The sequence below is a fragment of the Periplaneta americana genome, chromosome 12 (assembly GCF_040183065.1).
Source record: "Periplaneta americana isolate PAMFEO1 chromosome 12, P.americana_PAMFEO1_priV1, whole genome shotgun sequence".
Classification (NCBI taxonomy): domain Eukaryota; kingdom Metazoa; phylum Arthropoda; class Insecta; order Blattodea; family Blattidae; genus Periplaneta; species Periplaneta americana.
In genome coordinates this window covers 49,660,850-49,673,117 of record NC_091128.1, presented here as the reverse complement: position 1 = coordinate 49,673,117, position 12,268 = coordinate 49,660,850, and the positions used below count along the sequence as shown (strand labels likewise).

Genomic DNA, 12,268 nt, shown 5'->3' with positions numbered 1-12,268 from the left:
ACACACTTTTTCCCATGTTAATTTTTTATCCTCCTATTCATTATTTTTGTATTATTAATAAAATAAAATAAATTTATTTTCTTATTTACCTTAAAAAGAACGTGTACTTCACATCAGCAGATATTTGAAATCAGAAAAAACGTACCAGGCTGATCACGAAGTTGTAAATTACACTATATACTTAAAAAAAAAGTCGAAGTATTTTACTCTGATTAAGGCATAGAAGCCGATACTTTTTCTTGTTTATTTATTAATGAAATATTCAAATTACACTACATACGTCGAAAAAAAAACGTCGAAGTATTTTACACCGATTAAGACATAGAACCCGATACTTTTTATTGTTTGTTTATTAATGAAATATTCAACTTACAGGTAAGGGCGTGGTAGTCTTCATAACAAGAAGAATAATGACAACATACATTGTTCTTTTATACTTAATTTAAAATTTCACAACATATAAAGTATCTCATATTTTTGCATCTGCACAAAATAAATACTTTTCCTCCCATGCCCCTTAAAATTAAGTTTTTACTTATCTGTTTTGGAAAAGACATCGAAACATATTATCCCACACACTTGTAACATTACATGCGTACGTCCGCTGCTGATAAATGTCTTTACTTATATCGAAGTGATGGCTGTAAACAGAGGGTTACACTTGAGTGGAGGCAGGGGCATGTGTCGCGACACAGATTTTGGCGATCACTGATGTACTGCAAGAAAATTTTCACACTCTTCCTATTTAGCAAATTCATCTAGTTGATACACATTTCAGTCACTAATACTTAACCTAAAGCTTATTAGAAAATGTGTAGTTTGCTTATATTGATGAAAGCACAAGCATCACTTTCTACTCATTCTTTCTTGTGACCTACCTCATTTTTCAAAATTAATTAATTAAAGGTTCATTTTTCCCTTGATTAAATTTTTAATGAATATATTAATGAATTAGTCATATGTGGGAAGTGTTGCACAGTTTGTTGTAATTGTTCCAAATGTTTCAGTTGAATTCATTGCTAGCAAGGAACCATCACATTGTATGAGTAGTACAAAATTGGTATTTGAAACTTGTTTCCTTACAGCATTCTAAGAATTCTGCATATGAATGTAGAATACTAACTGGTGTTTTTTCTTTGTCTGTTCAGCTGGGTATGGATAACCGATTAACAAACTTGCAGCTTCCTGGAGGATTACAATCAGGTCAAGTGACTGCCACACCACTCCAAGGAACAAAAGAATGGCATCAATCTGTTACTCCTGATCTCCGTAATCACCTTGTACATAAACTGTGAGTTGATAGACACATTTGTGCATTTTTATTTAATAGTTTATATTATACTTAGGATGTAGAGACATTCATTTATCCATTCAGTCCATCCCTGTATCTCCTACTGGAGCAAAGGGTGAAAGAAAACATTTTCCATTGGATCTGGTTTTTGGCCACATGTTTAATTTCTCTTCAGGACTCCCCCATGGACTCTCCTTCCTTTATGACAGTCCTTCACCATGATTTGCGAACTTGTTGCTGGGTTACTGGCCACAATTTTTCATTTGATAAGTTTTCTGACCAATGGATATTGGTTTCCCGACTTTGTTTTTAGAAAGAAATTTTCATTTCTCCAGACTGGACTTTTGGACGATAGTTGCATTTGCTTTTCTTATCCAACTCTTAACCCTTCTTAGGCACGTTCTTTTTTGTGACATGGTTAAGTGTGTCAGGTACAGCTGTAGCCCACTCCTTAAATTCAAATTATTAAGTTCTCTCGAAGCTCAACTGACATCCAATGAAGACCTGATGGTTTCATTTCTTACCAAAACTAACAGATACGCAAATAAAAAAATAAAACGTGTGCTTAGTCCAAACTCATCTTGGCAAAGGTGGACAGATGTTACTTTGACTGAAATGAAGGTTTTTCTAGGTATAATAATAAATATGGGTCTTGTAAATCTGCCCATCTGAAAGATTATTGGTCAAGTGAGTGGGTAACTAAAGTGAAATTTTTTGGTGATGTCATTCTAGGGACCGATTTTTACAAATATTTTGTTACACATGGGAATTGTGACACATTAGTTGAAAGTGGACCCTTCAGAAGAACAAGGACAATTCTTGGAGTTAATAGAACATATTGAAAAACAATTTCAGAAATATTTTGTTCCTGGTACAAACATTTTCATAGGCGAATCAACAGTTGCATTCAAAGGAAAAATTACTTTCAAGACCTATAATCCCAAGAAGTGGGGTTTCAGTCTTTTTATCTTGGCCGACAGCGATACAGGATATGTACCATAGTATAATTCCTTATTACAGAACAGATATGTAATTTACCATATCCTGACAAAGCCTTCACAACAGGAATAGTTCTGTCTGATAGATAAATTAGCGGCTTCTGTATCTGATATGAGTGATTACCACCTCTTAACTGATCGCTATTATAGTAGCACATATTTGTGACAAGAATTGGACAAAGACAATGTCACACCAGGGACTATTATTGCCGGGAGGGTAGGTAATCCAAAGCCAGTGAGGCAAGGGCTTCTAAAAAAACTGAAAAGTGGAGAAATCAGCGCCTATAGAAACAGCAATGTTTTAGTAATGGGGTGGAGAGACAAGAGGGTAGTAATCATGATCTCCACGTATCGTGATATATCCATGCAATCACTGCAGATACAAAAGAAAAACATCCAAAAAGAAATAAAGAAGTCATTGTGTTGCTGGACTATACAAAACATATGGGTGGTGTTGATCGTAGTGATCATTATGCATTTATAAGAAAGTTACTCAAGTGGTGGAGAAAGATTTTTTTCTGGTGTCTGGAAGTTTCCATTGTAAATTCGTACAACCAATGGCTCATATAAAATTTCGTCGGTCTGTGGTTGAGAGTTTAGTAGCAGAAGTCTGCAACTCGAGAAAAGGGTTACGCCCGGGATCAGCTGACAGAGAAGAAAGACTAGACAAACTGCCCCACTTCATCTACCATTATTAGCAGAAGAAATACAAAGACTGTGTTGTATGCAGCAATAGGAAAACGAAGAGAGGCAGGAAGGAGACTTACTACTACTGCAAGATATGCTCAAACCAACCAGCATTGTGTCCAGCAGAATGTTTCGAAAGATACCATTCCCTGGAATACTACAAAACATATTAGCGTGTTTCAGTGCAATACCGTGTTCCACAACCGGTGTGCCTCCACAAGGTGAAAGGTATGACGCAAACTTTTACCTATTAATGTAAGAAATTAATAAAATTAATTAAAATTAAATTCCTCTCTCTACTGACACAATTAACCGTCCAGTTAGTGAAATGGCCATTGACATCGAAGACATTATGAAGGATAAAATAAAGAGCAGTCAGAAGTTCTCACTTCAGATCGACGAGTCCACCGATATTAGCGGTCATGCACAACTTCTTTCCTACATTCGGTACATTGATCGGGATGTAAATGCAATTTTTTGTGCAAACTGCCCAAGTAGCAACCGGTGAAGAAATGTTTCGTACAACTAATGAATATGTGATCCGAAATGAATTAACATGGGAGGATTGCATTAGTGTTTTAGAGATGGAGCTGCTTCTATGACGGCCCGAGTGAAAGAATTCATGGCTAAAGTACGTGAAGTAGGCCTATATCCTAACATATGGGTGACCTTTGTCTCATTCACTGCGAAGCCATTGTTTTGCCATCTCCTCTGAAAATTGTTATGGACGAAGTAGTAAAAGTAGTGAACTTCAAATCTCGGTCCCTAAATATGCTGCTTTTTTCTGTTTTGTGTCAGGAAATGGGATCAGAGCACACTACACTCCTCCTACATAAGAACATTGAAATTAAATTTCTCGAAGTGCCTTTGGAAACATTTTGGTTGTCAATAAGAAGTGAATACCTGGCTATCTCTGAGATGACAGTTAATAAGATGTTATTGTCATTTTCAACTACATAATATATGTGTGAACTAGGCTTCTCGACGTTAACTGAAATTAAAACATTAAAGAGGAAGAGACTCAAATCCATCGATGAAGAAATTAGGCTTCCACTGTCAACGATTCTACTGCGGATCAGCCATCAGCTAAGCAGGCCCGAGTATCACATTGAAAGTATAAGTAGATTACTTTGACATTAGTATTAGAAATGTGTGTTTTCTACAGTGAATTAAAGTTCATAAATTTGTAATAAATGCAAGAGTCGATTTTTGTTTAATAATAATAATAATAATAATAATAATAATAATAATAGTAAATTTGATTACATTACGTAATTATATTTGGAGAGTCACAACATATATTTTTGAGGGGATTAACATTTTTGTGTGCCGTGTTGAGTCTAGACCTGTCTAGGGTGTGCTGTGAGTAGAAGAAGGTTTCGGAACACTGTTCTAGACAGTGTTCAAAACTAACTCAAAAAACAGTGTAGACAACAGTGCAGGATTTGTGATGGTGATCAACATACATGGTGTTTTATATCGTGTTTTATAAAAAAAATTGCATTTAGATTGGCAACAGGCCATGATTGTTTGGCCAAACACCTGCATAGAATTGGAATACCGTATATCAGTCCCCTAACTGCCCATTGTGCAACTCAAACCAAGCAATGGATTCGGAACACCTCAAAATCTGTGAAAAATATTGGAGTGCAAGAGGTCAAATGACTTTATTGTCAAATGCCTGGCATTAGAAAACAACAACATAGAAGAATTGCTAATAATTGTGAGAACAATTAGACCTATTGGAACAATACAGTCCTTCTAGACCAAGCAATCTTTCTCCTGTATGCGTCACTGCAAAATTTGACTTCCCACAACACTGCTAAGCAGAGCGTCGAGCAACACAATGTGCATGGGTGAGTACACCTTATTATAGTTACTATATAACTTGTGCCACTCTTCGTTGAAATTTTTCATGTCTCAGTGCTGTATGCACAACGCAGGACATTTAAATTCCCGCTCCGACATGGCTGCAGAAATATTTTGCAGGGTTCTGTCTGGAAAGGGTTAAAAATGCACATGACACTTTCAAAATATGCCCCTATTCTGCTTCAATAATTAGCACTGTTTTAGTGACTGAGTACTGTTCAGAATAGCCCGTGGTTGGTTAAACAGTATTTCAGTAGGCAGTAAGTCAAATGCAGTATTACGCTCTTTATAATTCGTATAACACAACATGAAAAATGCTGAAGATATGGAAAATGGAAGATGCATATGGAAGATAAATTGTAACCAATCAGACACTATATATTACAATACATTTAAAATTGCAAGCCTCATCGAGATCTCAGATGTTCTTCAAACTGTCAGATGATATCCTGTGTAATTTCTATAAAATAAAAAAAGAAGAAATACCAATCTATATCACAGACACACTCATTGCTAAAACTCCAGCTGTGAACGAAATTCCTCCATGGAAATGGGTGATTCCAGAACATAGCATACAAATTCCAGGAAATCATTCCAAAAATGATCCTCCATACATTCTTAAGTTAGATTCCATGGAACTACTCTGCAGTACATATAAGGATCACCTTCAAATTTATACAGATGGATCTCTAAATCCTAATAATGGGATATGAGGAGCAGGGTATTATATTCCAAAATATCAAGAAAGTTATTTCATACCATGCTCATCCTCCTCCAGTCTTGACACTGAATTGCTACCTATTGATGCTGCTCTTCAGTGTTACTCAAATTTCTGAAAAATCTATTTGCATACTTACTGACTCCAAGGGGGCTATATTTAATATAATTAAATATGTACCAAACCTATATGCACATAGAATTATTCCAATTCAGAAACAACTAAGTAAACTAAAAAAACTCCAAAAGGAAATAACATTTCAGTGGATACCTAGTCATTCTGGTATACCTGGAAACGAGAAAGTCGATAATATTGCAAAACAGGCAACATATTTGCAACCAAAACCTCTTCAAGTGATATCTCTATCCATCTGACAAAGGAAAAATTTTACAGTCTGTACAAAAGAAACCAAATGACCTGGAAATATACAAAAACTTGCCCAGACATGTTCAAACATTTTTAACAAGAGCCAGAACAGGTCACATTGTCACACAATTGTACCTACACCGATTTCACATTTCTGGTAATCCTACTTGTCTGTGGTGTAATAATCATGATGAAGATCTGGAACACATTCTTCTATACTGTCCATCCATAACCCACAAAAGAAGTAAATTAAAATCATCAGTACCAGTTGCAGAACACACAGCCCTGCAGTATGAATGGATATCTAGCCTGAAAATGACAGCAAATTTAGCAGCTGTTCATTCCGTTCCCGGCAGATCTCTCGACGGTACCCAGTGCAGATATGGCTGCCTGGAGATTGAAACTTTAGCACACATCTTGGGATTCTGTGAACAGGGATTGCTCTTGAGGAACTCTAGACATCATCTTGTAAGATCCAAAATTGCTGCCGCATTAAGAAATAAGGGCTGGATAGTAGAAGAAGAAATTTCCTGTCTAGCTGAAAATGGGTCAACGAAACAAGTAGATATTTTAGCGTACAATGCTGACACTAAACAGGTCATCATTGTGGACCGCACGATACGTTCTGAAGTAGAATGTCATCAGTCAGCCGAGGTCCACCTTGAGAAGAAGTCGATCTATGAGCCTACAGTCAACTATTTCAAGCTGAAATATGCCTTAATTCACGTTGAGGTATTCGGCTTGCTCATAGGTGCTCGAGGGACTATACCAGCTTTTTTTGAAGAATTTCAATGGCAGTTTGCTCTGCCAACATCTCTGAGGGATGACATTGTGATAATTGTGTTAAAAAAAATCCTGCCAAATCCTAATTAATCACATGGTGCCACATTAATAGCAATTGTAATTTTTCACGCCCTTTTCTTTGTTTCCCTTCTTTAAAATTTAATATCTATGTTTACATATGTATAATAATTTTTTTTAGGATATACTGAGTCCGTAAGTCCTCAATGGGGGGCAGTTTAGTATTATTATTATTATATTATTTTGACTACAACCCAACTCTGGCTACTAGCAACAGGCATCTATAATGAACATCGATCAAAATACCCCTCATTTCTCGTGAAAAACAACTAAATAGATTACAATGGACTATAGTGGACTTTATGTTGTCAGCAAACAGCTGGATACATTAAGAAGATTGAGTTTGAAGTAAAAAAGTGAACATTGATTTGTTTGCTGCATTATGGTTATCAAGTAATATGAATTTTTTTTTTTTTTACTTTTTCCAGGGTCCAAGCTATCTTCCCTACTCCAGACCCACAAGCTATGCTTGACAAGAGAATGCACAATCTTGTTGCATATGCTCGCAAAGTAGAGGGGGACATGTATGAGATGGCTAATTCTAGGGTGAGTATTTGATCTTAAATTTTTTGAAGGAGATGTTTCATTTCAGTGAACAAGTTTTTCAAATTGTTGTTATTGTTATGGAGATGAAATGCTATATATGTTTGAAATAATTGAAGGAGCACTGTTATCTGCGCAGTCTTTGAAACTTAGTATCAAATATGATATTGAGTTTTGTAAGTTATTTTAATATTCCAAGTGTTCATTATTTGCTTTTAGTGCTAAGAAAATATTAAATTGATCTGCAGATTGACAAAATTTCATTGGTTATTGGTGAAAAGATGGACTGATCCTGCCTTCAAATGTCATTTGCTTCACAGTTCAGAATCTTGTTGCTGGAAGTATGATATAAATAATTTATTTGAAGGTTTTAGTTTCTTATTTAAGAGGCAATAAAGAGGTGGAGTATTGGAATGTAATTTCTAAAGTGATGCTTTTCGTCAAAGAAGCACCTGCAGCCATACTACAGTGAGTACTGGGTAATTCAATACTGGCAACGATTAGAAATAAAAAGTACTAATAAGAATCTCAACTAGCACAGGAAATCTGTCACGTGAGTTATGGGAAAATCTGAGAGGTTCTGTCAGTAACAAAATACACCATGTATCAAAAAGATGGACCCGATTTCAAAGCCCTATATCTCGCAACAAATTGCAAATAGTTTAGTGAATCGCGAAATTTTACTCACCATGTTATAAGTGCTCTATGTGTCTCCACCCGCTGCATGGATGACATTGAGGCGATAGCTGAATTCGTCCCAAACTCTTCTCAGAATGCCTTCTTCCACTGAATTCTCTGTTGCTATGCTTCTGTTTCTGGGTCATCCTTATTAGTCGGTAATGACAACGCACAAACAGTCTTTGACATAACTTCAGAAGAAGAAGTCGCTCGGTGTAATGTCTGGGGACTTTGGGGGCCAAGAGTATAGTGCTAAGTCTTCATGCCCCATGCGATCTATCCAATGTTGAGGCAGTGTGTCATTTAGAAACTGTCGAACCTTCCGGTGCCAATGTGGTGATGCTCCATCTTACTGGAAAATGAAGCCATTGGAGTCGTTATGAAGTTATGGGAAAAGCCAGTTTTCCAGCATTTCGAGGTAGGTTTGCCCATTGATTGTGTTTTCCTTGAAAAAGAAAGGAACATAAACTTTTATTGCAGAAACATCACAGAACACGTTCGGAGTCACCATTTTGTACACAAAACCTTTACCTTTCTCACTAAAAATATTTAGTCTTAATTCAGTGAAAATTTCTGTATAACTACAGTCAATATATTTAGTGTCTATTGCATTTGGCTATTGTTGCATTGGGAGAGACATCTAGCATTGGTTATTAGAAACTCTATGACATGCCGTTTCAAGTGATATCCATGTCATTCACAGGCGACTCGTGATTGCAGAGATATAGGGCTTTGAAATATTGAGTCCATCTTTTGGTATGTGGTGTATTTGCTTCATTGACAGTTAACTCTAATGAAAGAAAATATTTTTCAAAACTGGAATTGATGAGTATTGGTTGTTAACTAATGCTGAGTTCTTGACATAATCATCATCATCATCATCATCATCATCATCATCATTATTATCTTCCTAACAGGTGATACAAAAGTTTTCCCACCATCTCTTCACAGGGCGACCCAGTGATCGTTTCCCTGTTGGTCTGTAGTTCCAAGATCGCTCAAGGAATCCTTGTTCTAGGCATACTGTTGATGTAGTGAAGCCAGTTGTCTTGATATTGGTGAATATACTGCAGTACAGGTTCCATTCCCAGTTCTTGTAGGATGTCTTCATTTCTTTTATGATCTCATTTAGTGTATCCTGCTGTTCAGCGCATGAACTTCGTTTCACTGGCAGTAAATCTATTTTCAGCGCTTTTTCGTAAGATCCAAGCTTTGCTGCCATAACAAAGACCTGTCTTGTACAGACGAGTGCAGGTATGTTTCTGGACTAAAGAAGGTTTCATTATACTGTTGATAATGCCTGCAGATTTATTGAATTTAAAATTTTTTTTGCGAATATCTAGATGAGGTAGAAAGGAAAGCTTGAAACCAAGATAATTGAATTCATTAACCCTTTCTAAAATGTTACCATTTATACAAATTTTGCTTTGTACAGGTTCTTTGCGTCAGAATGCCATTATTTATTTATTTTTTTTCTGTGGATATTTCCATGTGATATTTATCAGCTATTAATTTTAAACTATAGACTGATCATTGTAAAGCGTCTTCTGAAATGGCTAGCAAAACCAAATCTACAAAAGTCAGTATGACCAGTCACAAATTTCGATTTATAGTTACATGACCATGTCTTGAGTTTCTAAATTCCTGTACTATTGCGTTCATATAAATGTTGAATAAAAGGGGTGAGAGAGGACATCCTTGTTTGACACTGGTAAAAATTTGCAACCAATCAGACATTTTCTTATCAATTTTGACAGAAATGAAAGTTTCTTTGTATAGTTTAAAAATATTTTCAATTATTTGTTGTGGAATATTATCACTTACTAGTAAGTTTGTTGCAGTTTACGTGATCAAAAGCTTTCTTGAGATCAATAAAATGCATTATGTGTTTCTACATTAAATTCCCGATGTTTCTCTATCAAAAGTTTCATTGTGAAGTATCCATCGCAGCGTGATCTCTCTTTCCTGAATCCATTTTGCTCTTCTGCTAATATGTTCTCATATTTTGTTTTTATGTTGGAGAAAATTTCACAACCGGTATTTACTAAACTAATTCCTCTGTAATTATTGCAGTAATTTCTGTTTCCTTCCTTATAGATTGGTATCACTATAGAATTCAACCAACTTCTAGGAGGTTCTGGTTCAGTCCAAATCAAATTTAGAAAATTTAAAGGTCTAAATAAAAATGGTTGATTTGCATGTTTGAAGCGTTTGATGTTTATACAGTCATTGCCTGGTGCTTTAATTGCTCTTCTTATTTTTAAGTACTGTTAAAATTTGCTTAAAATGAGATGGGTTCTGTGTCAGAATTTTGTTAGTATTGTAGCATAGGAGGAGAAATATCCTGGTGCCATAAATCTTGATAATATTTTAACCATAAATTTTGAGGAATTGTATGAAGTCGAACAGTCTCTTTAATTTTGTTGCTCATGAATTTTAAAATTTTGTACACTAGTGGCTGAGGCCTTGTAATGTCATTACCTAAGAAAGACACATATTCTTCTCAATTTTTTTTCTATGATATTTCGTCACTTCACGTTTAGCAATTGCTGTTTTCCGATGATATTCGATTTTGTCTTCTTCCTTTCTCGTATTAAGATATTTCTGATATGTTTCTCGCTTTTCTCCAATGATCTTTTTAATATTTTCATTCCAATTTCTTAGTTCTCTTTTTCTTTGCCATTTTTTCTTTTTTTAGTTCTTGGCAATAAAACGATTAACTCTTTGCTCTCCAATATTTCTTGCACGCAGTGGGAAGACTGCACAATGGACAAAGTGGTGAAGAAATGTTTCCAATTTTGTTCAAGTGTTCAGATGAACAGTCATGGCCTGTGAGTAATCAAAAGTATGCAACTGCACTTTTCCTTGAATACTTAGGAATTATATTTTGTTGTACATTGAGACATTCTCATTGTTTATTACTTGAAATTTCGTGGAAATTACATTATATCTTGATATTTTGAGTTGAATCTTTTAGCCATTGAGAATAATAAAGTTGACATGCGGTTTTGTAAGTTATTAGTTCCCTTTCTAGCAAGGTCAGCAGCTTCATTACTAGATAATCCACAGTGTGCTAGTACCAGTTGAAAAACTATCCTTTTGTTAAGCCTTATCATATGGTGTATAATTTTCCAATAATCAGTTATTTTGTATTTTTTGGTGACAGATTCGCTGTTATAGCAGTAATTGCTGCTCTAGAATCACAGAATATAACAGAACAGCTTGTTGAAAATAAGAGATCCAGTACAACAGATTTTGAAGTGTCAAATAGATGGCTCCATAACCTAGGATTTATAAAACGAGTCAGGTTAGTGGACATATACTGTTCTCCAACCAGGAGATAAACCGTGAAAGGAATGTGCTTACTGTTGCGTCATCTATTGGAGCGAAGTAGATAGATAATATTACTGTTATAACGTCAGTTTAAAAATCATGCGCTCTCCTGCATATGTTATTTCCTTTATGGAGGAATTAAAAGACCAGGAAATTAACCGTGATCTAATTTTGTAACTAGGGTAGTATAAAAATGTGTATATCAGTGTTATTGTTTGTTCTTTGAGAGATAGCCAATAGAGATACGAGTACCCACGTGTGTGACCTTATGACATCTTATGACATCAACATTCATTCACAGCATCACCCCGGTGCGTCTCATTCCCGGAGACTTTCTCGTGGTTGGAGTACAGTAGCACCAGCACCTGCTCCATTTTGGTTAGACATTCGGGATCCATCAGTGAAAATATGAAGCCATTCTTTGTTATAGAATCTGCTCTGAATAATTTTCACAATATTAGCCATTTTTAGGACTGCTACTTGTTTTGGTATCTTCATTTTTTATTTCTCCCCCCCCCCCCCCACATTACATTGGTTTGCCATCTTACCCACTGGGCACTGTTTCGTTGAGTGCACTATTCCACCGGACAGGTGGTAGGCTTGTCACAGGGAGATGACAGGTTGGTAGATGAGAAGTGATGATTAAGAGGTAATGATGTTTGAAAAAGAGTTAGGTTGTGCCCCTTGAATTTGGTACTTCTCCAGCATTCGCCTGAAGGAACTTGGAAAACCACAAAAAACCTAAGTCAGGATAGCGGGCCCTTTCTTCTTCTTAATTTCATGTAATGTAGAGAGAAAGCTTCCCTGAGTTTTAAAGTTAGTTATGAAGTTCCTTTGCTCCTGGTTGCTAAATGGAAGTCTGACATGTTTATCATATTGGAATAGATTTGACAACTCATATAATTTGATTTTCTAATTGTTTTG

At 35.8% G+C, this 12,268-nt stretch overlaps 1 protein-coding gene across 6 annotated transcripts in view; it reads left to right on the top strand.

Moving 5' to 3' along the window:
- The window catches only part of nej (nejire), a 304,634-nt gene that overhangs the window by 108,701 nt on the left and 183,665 nt on the right, over positions 1-12,268 (top strand). For all 6 annotated transcript variants that reach the window (XM_069841285.1, XM_069841284.1, XM_069841283.1 and 3 more), the window contains 2 exons: positions 1,149-1,291; positions 7,219-7,336. In XM_069841285.1, coding sequence (XP_069697386.1) covers positions 1,149-1,291; positions 7,219-7,336 — 261 coding nt within the window. The remainder of the gene's footprint in view (positions 1-1,148; positions 1,292-7,218; positions 7,337-12,268) is intronic.